Raw genomic sequence first — 13,856 nt, 5'->3', positions numbered from 1 at the left:
GGAGCTCGGGCGGAGCCCTGTTGAGACAAGATCATCACAAACCTCCGGAGCGCCGTCACGCTGCCGGTGAACTCTTCTACCTCTCCGTCTCTCTTGCTGGATCAAGAAGGCCGAGATCATCGTCGAGCTGTACGTGTGCTGAACGCGGAGGTGCCGTCCGTTCGGTACTAGATCGTGGGACTGATCGCGGGATTGTTCGCGGGGCGGATCGAGGGACGTGAGGACGTTCCACTACATCAACCGCGTTCTCTAACGCTTCTGCTGTACGATCTACAAGGGTACGTAGATCACTCATCCCCTCTCGTAGATGGACATCACCATGATAGGTCTTCGTGCGCGTAGGAAAATTTTTGTTTCCCATGCGACGTTCCCCAACACCAAGCCCGACCCATCAATGTGAATGCTCGTCAGGCCTCGGGTCGGGCTTTTTCCTAAATCGCAAAAATGTAATCCCCGAGCCCTGCCCGGCCACCAGGCTCAAAATCTAGGCCCGAGTCCGGCCCCTCATGAACCGTACCGAGGGATCTGACGGTGTTTTGCTCCATCAGTTCGAGGGGCATCGTCGTCGGAGCTGGAGCGGTGGTCGGACTCCTTGTTAGAAAAGATGACGCCGATCATCCTCTAAACCACACATTTTTTGTGCCTTGGCTATCCCGGTTGCCTTCATTTTTGCCGTCCCCTCTTCCCAAGTTGTGCATCGGTCTCCACCGGCGTGAGGAAGCAGCAAAGGACTGTCACAAGGAGTTGGTCCTCCAGATCCGCTAGCGTCCTCGCGCTGGCGTGTCGTTTGGCCAAAGCCTCACTCACTCCTAGCATCTCCCTCGCCTGCTGCCTGCAATCCATGTCTCGAGGCTCTAAACCGCAAGTCAGAGCGTGAAATACAATATTTATGTTAATTATTTATTAATGGAAACAATTTTTAATTTATAAAAAACCACGGGATGTTACATAATACAAGTCATAGTGAGATAGGGAGGCATATGTGTGACAAGTGGCTTTACGAGTGTTTTGGTCGGACTATAATTGTTCCTAGTGGCATTTGCCAACACAAACTTAATGCAAACATGACATATATGTTTAAGCAGTCAGAACTTCTATTAGGAAAAGTGAGCCGTGTGACACACAACTAGTACCAACAACGAAAAAAGAACGATCTCGGAACTTTAGAAATGCACTATGTTCAAACGGAGCCTTCAAAACTCAATGTGCTTTCGTTTGTTACGATGAGTTTTTCAAAACTAGATCTGAATTGGATATCTCTACTACAGTTTACACCGGTGTGTACGCCATTTTTGTAATATTGTGTACAACACGTTTCGGTCAAAGTGAAATAATGAGTTGTATAGTTTTTAGAAAACATTGGAGTCCTTATACAAGGCAAAGTGGAGTAGTGAGCTATCCCAAAAATAAAATAAAAATGACAGTGTAATCCACTCATCCCAAAAAAAGTGTATTTCAGTCAACCCATAAAAAAAATAACGCCCGCACGTGTGGGCGTTTACAAACCGTCCATACGTATGGATTGCCGCCCGTTTATGGTTCGTAACTTTGTAGATTTTTTTGTGTTGTGTAGGAAGAGACCGGTGTGTGGGTGTTTATCAGTTCACTCACACGCTTGTTTCACGCACACAGAAATCGCGTCTGTCAACCCGACGTGTGGTGGAACTGGCGTCGCGCCCACACGCCTGCATGACTGTCAGTTGTCATATCTTCCCATTATTACATGACAACTGAGTGAAACTGTCGTGTCCGCATGCGTGTCAGTTGTCATGTATTTCCAGTGTTACATGACAACTGAGTGGAACTGCCGTGCGCGCATGCATGCGAGTTACCATGTCTTCCCAGTGTTACATGGCAACTGAGTGGAACTGTTGTTGCGCCTCCACACGCCTGTCAGTTGCCATGTTTTTTCCAGTGTTACATGGAACTGGGTGGAACTGTCGTCGCGCGTCCACATACCCGCACGCCTATCAGTTGTCATGTCTTTCTAGTGTTACATGGCAATGCGGTTGTTCAGACATGACGACTGAAGTTGAGCAACCATGAAAGCTGTAGTTATCTAGACATGACAACTGTAGTTAAACAAATAGTTACCACGGTTCAGCAACCATGACAACTGCCTCACGGGAACACGTGGGACCGCGAGGTGGCAGGTCGGATGCGCGGGTCGCGAGGCAGGAGGCCAGACGTGTGGGCGTTAGCTGTTTTGCCCACACGTAGGCGTGTGGACTGTTTTCTCTTACACACCACACAAGACATGTGGCAACACAGTCTTAACGCCCACCCGTGTGGCCGTTATCACTACCTAAGAGCATCTCTAATAGGTGTTGTATATGTAAAAATAACTAACTTATACAACACTTAGGCCCAAAAACAATGCTCCAACAAGTGTGTTGTATATGTACATTTTTTTACAACACCAGCTTCAAGTGTTGTAAAATTTGACCTTGGTGTTGCAAATATACAACACAAAGGCTAGGTGTTGTAAAACGTCCAGCCACGCGCCAACTCCTAACCGCTCTTCCATTTCCTTCCCCGCGCCCGCCAGCCGTTGCTCGAACTCGCCGCCGGCCAGATCCGTCGCCTCCCGATCATGCCGACCACCGCCCAACTACCGCCGAACCCGCCGCGACTTTGCCGACCCGTTCCCAACCGCCTTTCTCGCCGCCACGCCGCCACGAGCTGCCCGATTTGGTCTTGGTCGCCAGCCAAATTCACGGCGGCCGGAGCTTCTCCAGCGGTTGCGGCCGTCCGAGGCGATGTAGGCTTCTGTCGTGGCTGTGTAGTCATCGCCGCCCAACGGCCCACGACGCAGGGGCTGCCGTCGCCCGCCACCCGACGGCTCCCCTCCTTGGTGAAGTAGCCGCCGCCGGCCTGCTCACCGCTCCTCTCCGCCGCCCACCTGCTCCGCGCCGCTCTGTCGCTGCGTGCTCCGCTCCGTCACCGGCTGACTGCTCCCGGCTGCTGACCGCACCGCCGGCCGATTTCTTCCACCTCGCAAGCAAGGTGTTCGACAAAATTCCCGAAGGTAAAAATATATGAACTTGAGATTTTTTGTTGGATGCAAAGTAGTTTACCATTGATTATCCATATTATAGATGAGCTCATGCGGGTGCTCTTACGTGGACAATTACTCATCCTCATCGGATGATGAATTTGATTTGAATGAAGAAGAAGACATTGCAATGCTTGTGGCAATGCACAAGGGGGAGAAGCCAATGCACAGTGGTTTCGTTTATGGCCGTGCTTTCATTCGGAGAGAACGGGTGGAAGCACACAAAAGGTTAATGCGCAACTACTTCGGTCCACAACCCGTTTTTACGGATAAATATTTTCGGCGCCGGTTCAGAATGTCCAAAGACTTGTTCATCCATATTTGCAATTCTGTGAAGCAACATGATCGAAGCTTCGAGCAGAGGAGGAATTGTGCAGGGTTGCTTGGACATAGCACCGAACAGAAGGTCACTGTCGCATTGCGCATGATGGCCTATGGTGTTCCTGCGGTCTACATTGATGATAACTTGGCAATGACAGAGAGCACTTCTATCTTTTATGTCAAACAATTTGCCAAGGCTATAGTAGAAGTGTTTGGTGCACAATACTTGAGAGCTCTCAATGCTCAGGACACACAAAGGCTGTTGGTGATGAACACATCTCGTGGATTTCTAGCTATGCTAGGTTCTATCGATTGCATGCACTCGAAGTGAAAAAATTGCCCAAAAGCATGGCATGGGCAGTTCAAAGGTCGTGGGAAGGATGCCACAGTCATTCTTGAGGCCGTTGCCGATCATGAAACATGAATTTGGCATGCATACTTTGGCATGCTTGGATCTTGCAATGACATCAATGTGCTCGACCGGTCACCTCTTTTTGCCAAGTTAGCAAATGGAGAAGGACCACCGGTGATCTTTGAGGAAAATGACCGCACATATAACTATGGGTACTATCTTGCGGATGACATCTACCCAAGGTGGAGTGCATTTGTCAAGCCAATTTCCAAACCTCAAGGTAAGAAAGAACTCATCTTTTACAATGCACAAGCGGCGGCTAGGAAAGATGTTGAGAGGGTTTTTGGGATTTTGCAATCCCAATTTGCTATTGTGCGAGGGCCATCTAGATTTTTGGATCAACAACAACTTTGGTACATCATGACTGCTTGCGTGATCATGCATAACATGATCATTGAGAATGAGCGGGGATAAAATTTAGATTACAACTTCTGTCAGTTGATGGGCATACGCGGTATGCCCATGAGGAGAGAGGAGCGAATCAAACGCTTCATGAAGGTGTACAATGAGATTAGAGACTCCGATTCGCACGATTAACTTCAGAAGGATTTGATGGAGGAGCATTGAAAATTCCATGGCGAGAGAGCCGGCTAGTTCCATTCAATTTAGTTGTTTGTGTATTGTGTAAAACTATATTGTATGTGTGATGCATTTGATGTTGTGGATTTGGTGAACAATGTAATAATTTGATATTGTGGACATGTATGTTTTTTTATTTCATTTTTGATTGTTTTAAATTATGCAAATGTGGCCGACAGCCAACCAACAGTGGCTGTGCAGCCGAACAACAACAGCTTGGCAACCGACCGAGATTTACAACACCATTTACAACATTTATTGAAGTTGGAAATTTACAACACCAATATACAACATCTGTTAGAGTTGGCTATTTTCGGGTGTTGTAAAACATATTTTTTGGTGTTGTAAATTATACAACACCTAGTTTACAACATCAAAATATACAACATCTACTGAAGATGCTATTAGAAAAAGTGCAATTCACTCAAAAAAGAATATTCATCCCAACCGCCGCGGGCGACAGAGACGGCCGCGGAGGAGTTCGCGCCGCCGGGGAAGGAGCGGCGGAGGTCAGCCGGTGTCTACCCATTCTCCTACCACTTTCTTGTTCAACTTCGCGGCTCCGGTCCGGCCGGCGAAGTAACTAAACTCGGGCAGTTCGTTCCGTTCGCTTCGTTGGTACAGGATCAGGATGAAGGAGGAGCCGCCGCACCCGCATGCCCATGGCGCTGCCGCCGCCGCCCCTCCTCCTAGGTACTCGCGTCGCCGTCGCGCCAGTGGTCTGCTGTTCAGTTTTCGCGTGTCTCGGTTGAGTGGCCCGGGGGTTGGCTGGATCTGGATGATTGCGCCGTGGAACCGGGCATGCGGATTAATTAATCAGCTAGTAATAATCCCTGTATGTAGGGATCCGTGATTAGTTAGTCCACAAGGATTTGGGGGTTAGGGTTTTAGGTTCTTACCTGCCTGTGATGTGCGCCCAAACAAAATGCACCGATCGATCTGCACAGATACTGCAATCCCAGTCCAGAGCATGTACTCAGCAGTCAGCACTCTCTACTCCTATTGATTGTTATTCACACCCCAATCATAGAGCCTAGTTATTTTGCTATACCACTGTTCTACATTTGCTAGTTGCAGTGCCGAGATTGTTGTTTGGATGCTTCAATACTTTTTGAATGTTATATTTAGATGATGTTCTGTTGTGCGTCGGCTGGCGCAAATTAAGGAAACTGTACCCCAATTCAGCAACTTTGCCACCAATCTCTGGGCATGTAACTAGTTGTTGATAACAAATTATGTAGGGCACGGCTGGGAGATGAACATGGATCTACTTCTGTGTATCGTGTTGGCGCACTGGAGAAGGCGATCGCAGGGTTTGCACAGAGGGAAACTGAGGCCGTGGTCAATCCAACTGTTGGGAGTTCCTTCGTTTCTCTTGACGAGGCATATGAATTCTACAACATTTATTCTTGGGAATCTGGTTTCGGAGTTAGGTATGGAGCGGGTAGTATGGATTCTCATGGTACTAAATGCATACAGCAATTTGTTTGCGCGTGTGAGGTATGACATTCATCCTCCCCTTGCAGTTAAGGTAGTACTTCTGATCTTTGTGTTGTTCGGTCTCAAACCAGTACCAATGCTTGGAAGTGTTACGTTCTACAGGGGAAACCAACCAAGGAAAGCAATTCATTTTGTCGGTGTGAATGCACAGCGTCGATTCTTTTGCTGAGATCCAGAGATGGCGGATGGCGCGTGTGCGAGCATCAAGTCGGGCATAACCATCCACTATCTAAGATGTGTGTGCAGAGGTCATCTTGGCAGTCTCACAGTAGTATTGACAAGAACACAAGGGAATTGATTCGCCAGCTTAGGGAAAATAATGTGCCACACATTTCTGATATTGAAGCAACGAACTCGCTGTCTGATGATATCCAGAAGACTGGGAAAACCTTTGCTAGGATCAAAGCAAAGGATGCAACATTCGATTATACCGGTTTGCAGCTTGATAGTAACTGTAGAATAAGGCCACTACTCTGGACCAGTGGCAAGGGCCTTCAGTACCAATACTTTGGCGATGTGATTATCTTCGACACCACCTACAGATCGGACAAGTATGGAGCGCCGTTCGGCCTTTTTGTTGGAGTCAACAACAACTTTGAGACCATATTGCTTGGTGGGGTGCTAATGATAGACGAGAAAATGGAGAGCTACAAATGGGTGCTTAGTCAGTTCTTCCAACTAATAGGCCAGGAACACCCTAAAACTATACTGACTGGTAAGATTGCTTCCGTACACACTATTTCCTACCCAATAGTATTTTTCTGCAGCGCAGCCAATCTAAGTTGTTTTGTGTAAAATCGTATAGATCGCTGCGAGGCAATTGAGGAAGCCATATTGGACGTACTGCCATCCACCACACACAGATGGTTCAAGTGGAATGTTCTTCGCAGGGCAAAGGACTACCTTGGTTTTCATTGAGTAGCTTCCGAGTGGGGCTTCACAAAATTCTGAACGACATGCTGACGAGTGATGAGTTTGAGAGGGCGTGGGAGATGCTGCTAGAGAAGCATGGATTGGTGAATCACCCATTTCTGAAGGAGATCTATGAGGTGCGGCACAAGTGGGTCAAGGCATACTTCAGTGACACGATCTGTGCTACACTGACCAGCACACAAAAGAGCGACTGCGCGAAACGCTTTCTGAAACAACATCATGTTCCACGGGATTGCTCAATGGAGCTTTTCGCCGAACAGTACGAGAAACTGTGGTCCGATCAACAATGGGACTATGGGTTTCAGGAGCAGAGGACTACTGTGGTAAGCTTAACTTCAGGAAATTAACATCCTTCCTATGGGCATTCAAGATAAGCTGAGACTAAGGATGAATTATTGTTTTTCATGCAGGATGAGACTGTTCTGAGAACAAATCTGCCAATCGAGAAGCATGCCAGCGAGGTGTACACAAGACCGGTGTACGAACAGTTTGTGCAAGCCATACACGAATCCGAACCTTACGTGGTGGACGCAGTCGTGCCTAACTCAAGGTACATAGCGCGGCATCCCAGCAGTGAAACTAGGGAGAATGGTCTAGGGTGGAATATGAGGTGAATGTTAGAGAAGATGGCGAAGCGTTCATGTGCGTGTGCAAGCAATTCGAGCACACGGGGATGCTCTGTTGTCATGCTGTCAAGGTACAACAGTTCTCTTTCAGTAGTACTCCCTCCGTCCCAAAATTCTTGTCTTAAATTTGTTTAGATATGAATGTATCTAATCATGTTATAATATTTAGATACATTCATTTCTAGACAAACATAAGACAAGAATTTTGGGACGGAGGGAGTACTATCTTCCATCCATTGCTACTTCAGTAGGAGTATTCTTTCCCTCATACTACTACCTTTATCTGGAATGCTTACCATTGGTTGCCATATGTACATACATATACATTTCGACACCTTCAGGCTTGGAATCCTTTTTTCAGGTGATGATCCACCTGGGCGTGCGTGAAATACCAAGGCTACACGTCATGCCACGCTGGACAGCCAAGCCGCTCCAGTGCCAGATACACTGCCGTGGTGAACCTCGGACGGAGACGTGCCAGCAATGCAGGCACTCCATGCTGCATGACAAGTTCTTATACCTAGCGCGGCTCGCCTGTGAGGACGAACGGCTCTACAAGGTCGTCGCGAGGGGCCCCGACAAACTTAACAGAGAATTGGCCGCAGAAAATGCCGTGCCCCGCCGCCGCAGCACCAAGCGTTGATTACTTCTTACTCCCGGATGTCTGAAAGGTGAAAGCCCGTCCGAGGCCTCTGCAATGCTTAAGGCATGGAAGGAAGGAAACCAAGATATGAACTGACTTGGTTCTTTCTGGTTTATTGTTTTTGTGAGTGTGGGTAAACCTCTGAGCCTGACCTCGTATGAAGTAGGCTAGACCAGTATTTTGCGTGTCGGCCCGGCACCGTAGGCAAAATAGCAACGATCATGCAAGTTCAAGCGTGGACTGTGAGATTCAGCTTGGGTCTAGAATTGTTTCATGATTCATGCACATGCAGAGGCTAATACGAATAGCAACCACCACTCATCTTGATGCAAACTTTATACTCCCTGCGTTCCTAAATATAAGTCTATTTAAAGGTTCCACTAGTGGACTACATGCGGATGTATATAGACATACTTTAGAATATAAATTCATTCATTTTACTCCGTATGTAGACCCCTAATGAAATCTTTTAAAAGACTTATATTTAGAAACGGAGGAAGTAAACTGCATGCGCTGACTTTTCCTTGGCTTTTACTTCCTCCGTCCCATGGTGTAAGATCGTTTATGTTAGCTTGAAAAACCTCATGATTTGTGGTTGTCATGTTTAGCATCGACGGTCGGGCGGCGCTGCCCGGCGACGTCCCGTGGCTCATCCTGATCCTGGTTCCGCAGGCCGACATCCTCCAAGTTGCACCGAGGGCAGTTATAAAATGCTCAATTTAGGGGCTTCGATGGAAATTCAAAATAATCTTTACCTAATAATAAAAAGGCTAGCGCTTTTGTCGGAAAACCCGCCGTGGCTATTTTACAAAAAAAGCCCCTGACGTTTTGTGTATTTAACCCGCAGTCCATATAATAATAAATCAATCGAACCGTTATGTAGGAGATAAAAAAAAACTTCCGATCCCATCTAGACAAGGCGGGGAGCCGGGGCTGCCCACGGGCGCGGCGACAAATAGGCGGGGATCCGGCGCGGGGAGCCGGCGCTGCCCACAGTTGCGGCGACAGCTAGGCGGGGAGCCGGCGCTGCCCTCAGGCACTGCAGGAGGACCGCATGAAGTTGAAGGAGGAGAAAAATGAAGACTCGACAGGATGGGTCAACGCATCAGGGTCTCCTCCCAATCGATCTGGATCGAGGTGACTCAACGAACATGCAGGCGACAAGCGGCTCTCCCGCTTCATCCGATTGAGTGTGGTGTGCGCAGCGCGGCGGCGGACGGGCTGTACGCACGGAATGACGGTGGGGACGGATCCAGGCGAGCAGCGGTGGCGACTTGCAAGGCGTCGGGGTTCTCTGAGGCAGCGCCATGGTTACTCGGGCGTGCTCGTGAAAGAAAACGAGCGAGAGAGAGAGAAAGAGCTGGGAGGAAGGGGAGAAACGAGGGAAGGCACGACAGGACGTTGTGCTCTGGTTGCTCTGGTGAACATAGATAAACACAAACCATCAACAAGAAACAACTAAAACTAGCAACGGAGATGGATCTTACTAGGTAAGAACTTCTTTTCTTCTCAAAAGGAAAATGGAATAGAACCTGGAAATGTTGGATTCATGTCTGCGTAGACTAATCTCACAAATCAAATGACAGCACATAAAAAAAAGGCCAGGGAAAATGAGTGAGTAAATTCGTCAAATGCAGGGACCCCTTTGTTTTCTCTTTTCTGAAGGCAGGGCTAGGCAACAGCTCGATCAAAAGGGACTGGCCTCCTTATTATAGCTCACTTGTGTATTACTCATAATTCATAATACATTGATATAAAAACCACGGTATTAAAACCCAGGGTATATTGGTATACGTTCCCTAAGGGTGATTGAGTATGGTTAAACTATAATTTTACTAAAAGTTCCTTGGGCTTAATCCATCAATGGAAAAATTGTCTATTGACTATGGAGCCTCTGTAGCATTGCTAGACGGGCTATTACACTTTTTTTCATAGTAATACAATAATTGTTTTTCTCGTTGCAACGCACGGGCATTTGAAATTCAAAATAATAATACTCAGCCAGAGATCCTACTTCAGTTGGACATGAAAAATTGGGAATACCCTTGAATGCAAACGAATGGAGCTAGCTAGGTTTTAGCCGTCGATTTGATCAATCGAAACAGAAGGCCTTGCTCAGGGTGTCATCCGTCCGTGAACGATACGGTTGCGGCTGTCCCTGGCAACTTCTTTTGGTGTGTGACGTCAATGTACTAGATGGGCATAAGAGCATCTAGAGCCGAACTTACACAAATAACCCCTCAAATGCCCAGAGATGTTTCTGCAGCAAGTGACCGAGCACGTCTCAAATAAGAGTCAACTTTTTTTGGCTTTTTTGGGTTTAGGAAATAAACTACCCCTACCTATCTTATTCTAGAAGCCTAATCAAAAATATTTTTTAAAAGCCTACTAGTTACTAAGTCTTAATTAGTAGGCTTTTAGGCTTCTAGAAATAAGCTCGGTATGTGGCAGCTTATTCCAGCTTATTCTAGAGGCTAACCAAAGAACTGACCCTAAACACTACTAACCCGAACATCTCATACTAGATTCTTAAATTCATACACAAGCATGTAAACATAAAAACATACGTACTACACATAAACTATGTACTCATCGTCGGAGATTTCGACGATCTCCGTGCCCTTTGGTGGATAGATGTGCGGCAGTTGCAGCTCCGCCCCCTTCGACGCCTCTACTGCGGCCACCTCTCGGTGCCTTCGGCTGCTCCGGTGCGGCTTCCTCCGCCGCTATCTCCGCGTTGAGCTCGTCGAAGAGAGAGTCGACCTCCACCTGCCCCTGCTGGATGAGCCGGAGGTTGGCCTCCACCTCAGCTTCATCCCAGATGGATTTCAGGATGGCCTGCTGCTCCGACATATCATCAGCTTGGGCGATGGCGAAATCAGCCTCCGCCTTCGCCATGTTCAAGCTCGGAGCATGGATCTCCGGCTCGTCTTCCTCCGTCCCCAGCGAGTCTAGAGGGAGACCTGTAGCGATGCGGGCGGCGCGCAGAGCCTGGATCTTCGCCTCGATTTGCATCCGGTGCTCCGACGTGAGCATATCATAGGAGGTGATCCTACGGCAAACCATAGTGACGCCGGAGAGCAGGGAAGAGGAGGCGGATGTGCTCGGGTAGCGGTTGAGGAAGGGATGAGGTGGATGTGCTAGGGCTGGGGGACGTCGGCCGGACTAAATAGCCGGCTATGGCCTCCGGGGGCGAGCCGGAGCGGCGCCACACGGCGTTCACACCGCGGCGACGGTCGAGGCGTCCGTCAGAACGTTGAGTTTCCAGGCAAGTCTGCGTGGGGCCTGTTGGAAATATGCCCCAGAGGCAATCATGTATGATGATATTTTCTATGTGTTTATTGTTGGAAATATGAGCAATTTACCAAAGGATTTTATTAAAAGAAAAACTAGGAAAACATAATCATCATAACTAAGACAGAAGAAGGCATGCTATATAGAGATGAAAAGACAAAAGACATGTGCATATATGATCTAGAAAAGAACATGTGTGTAACCGTTCTATATAGACAAGGTATCATATGAAGTGATGAGCAGACATGGAACATATCTAGAAGAGATACTATAGCAAAAAGTTGCGGTAGGAACTGAAAGAAGAAGAACATGAGTACGTACTGAGTAGCAGCAACATGATTGGTGTTGGCGTTGTCATTGGCCATGTTACCAGAGAGATGGTCGACGTCGGGGAAGTAGTCGTCGTCCGGGAAAAAATCGTCGGTGTCCGTGATGGAAGGCAGTAGTCGCGTTGAGCGCTCCCCAAAAACCTTATCGCCCTTCTCCCATACATGACTCGAAGAGACGGAGTTTCGGAGGTCTACTGTCCCGACAAACGGTGCACGCCGCAAGACGGGATGGGGAAGAACGTAGCAGCAGCACAGAGAAAGGAACCGGTGGCGAGAGGAACTTCTGATGCACTCTTCTGGAGAGGAGCGACCTCTCTTTTATAGGCGCAGGAGAAGGAGGCGAGAGGCCAGCGACGGGAGCTGAAGAGAACACGGGATATGAAACGAACAGACTGCAGCGTTCGCTTTCAATATCCACTAGCAAACACGTTCAACTTCTGCGAGTGGACTTTCGTATACCAGTCGTGCGCGGCAAAAATTTAGTTCGGCTCGGCTCATTCCCGCAACCCGCGTCATGACGAGGCGAGGCGGGCGGCGGAGGAGGAGGAGCGCGCGTGTATGTCTCTCTTGTTCTCAAGCTCATACATGTATGGAAACATCCTCCCTCATAAGGAGGTCCAACTCCCACTAAACTAGCAATGTGGGACTAAACATTTCCACCTCTTTCCTTGCACAAATGGGTTGCGTGGGCCTCTAGGATTTATTAGGAATTATATATTGGGCTGGCCCAAATAATTAGACAAAATTCCAGCAATCCCCCACCAGATCCCAAAGGCACACAAAATTCGCCTTTGGTTCCAAAACACTGTTTTATATACCGATACTACAGTGGAGACTGTTAAGTTGAACTTCCACCTAGAACTCTATGCTACACTAGTAAGCAACTTGAACAGTGGACTAGGCCTTGAACCGCAAGTTTTCTGCGAAACTAGATTCACATAGAAGTTTGATCGGTACTAGGCTACCGTGGGACTTCCCCGCGGGTGGAGCTTATGCATCATACTCCGAGACCTTTCATGAGTTTACTAGAGAGCACCCTACTCTCATAGATTGCGACGTTAACAATCAGACTAATATAGGTATGTTCTTCAAAAGATGTTCTGCAGGATAACATCTCTGCTTCAATAAGCCAATTAGAACATATTAAGATGTATATCAACCTGCCATGCAGTTTAGGAAAGTTTTGCATCTTCATGGAGTGGTATTATTAATGATAAGGATACTTTCCTCTCAGTTGACCAACAACTTGTCTTCCACATCTAATTCACGGGATCTCCGATCACAAAGAATAGGTTACCACTGTGAACAACTCAAATTGTGGGTCTCATACCCATCTCCCTTGATGCATTTTCTATCACATTACGTGATAGACCCTTTGTAAAAGGATCTGCCAGATTTTTAGATGTTTGGATATAATCCAATGCAATAACTCCGGAGTTTCTCATTTTCCTGACAGATTTTAACCTTCTCTGAATGTGTCTTGATGACTTCATGTTATCCTTTGAGCTGCTCACTTTCGTGATCACAGTTTGATTGTCGCAGTTCATAAGGATACCCGGTACAGGTTTTTCGACAACCGACAAGTCACTCAAGAGCCGGCGAAGCCAATCTGCTTCGACCGTAGTTGTATCTAGTGCTGTGAGTTCTGCTTCCATTGTTGACCTTGTTAAGATCGTTTGCTTGCAAGACTTCCAGGAAACAGCGCCACCTCCATCAGTGGATACATATCCGCTCGTGGCCTTTATCTCATCAACATCAGAGATCCAGTTTGAATCACTATACCCTTCAAGCAACTTTGGGTGTCCAGTATAGTGAATTCCATAAGTTGCAGTGCCTTTCAAATAACGCAAAACTCTGTCTAGAGCTTTTCAATGCACATCTCCTGGTTTTGAGACAAACCGACTCAGTTTGCTAACAGCAAAAGAGATGTAAGGTCTTGTAGCACTGGCTAAGTATATAAGCGAGCCAATAGTCTAAAAATATTTCAATTGGTCTCTAGCAATTCTTCGATTCTTTCGAAGCAGCACACTCGCATCATATGGTGTGGGAGAGGACTTGCAGTCACTATACCCAAAGCGGCTCAAGATCTTTTCCACATAGTAAGATTGAAGCAACGTAATCCCACCATCTTCGTCTCTTAACAACTTGATGTTTAGAATGACAT

The 13,856-nt window shown here is 47.4% G+C and overlaps 1 protein-coding gene across 1 annotated transcript; it reads left to right on the top strand.

The window, feature by feature from the left end:
- Positions 1 to 3,482: 3,482 nt before the first annotated feature.
- On the top strand, positions 3,483 to 8,350 carry LOC123396080 (protein FAR1-RELATED SEQUENCE 7-like). The gene is made up of 8 exons (XM_045091117.1): positions 3,483 to 3,641; positions 4,776 to 4,876; positions 4,992 to 5,060; positions 5,609 to 5,867; positions 5,970 to 6,582; positions 6,673 to 7,123; positions 7,211 to 7,497; positions 7,788 to 8,350. Exons 1-6 carry the CDS (start codon positions 3,483 to 3,485, stop codon positions 6,783 to 6,785), a joined length of 1,314 nt encoding a protein of 437 aa, XP_044947052.1. The 3' UTR covers positions 6,786 to 7,123; positions 7,211 to 7,497; positions 7,788 to 8,350.
- Positions 8,351 to 13,856: the final 5,506 nt, after the last annotated feature.

The sequence above is a fragment of the Hordeum vulgare genome, chromosome 1H (assembly GCF_904849725.1).
Source record: "Hordeum vulgare subsp. vulgare chromosome 1H, MorexV3_pseudomolecules_assembly, whole genome shotgun sequence".
In the NCBI taxonomy this organism is placed as follows: Eukaryota; Viridiplantae; Streptophyta; class Magnoliopsida; order Poales; family Poaceae; genus Hordeum; species Hordeum vulgare.
The sequence above is the reverse complement of the archived record's forward strand: the minus strand, read 5'-3'. Positions and strand labels throughout refer to the sequence as shown.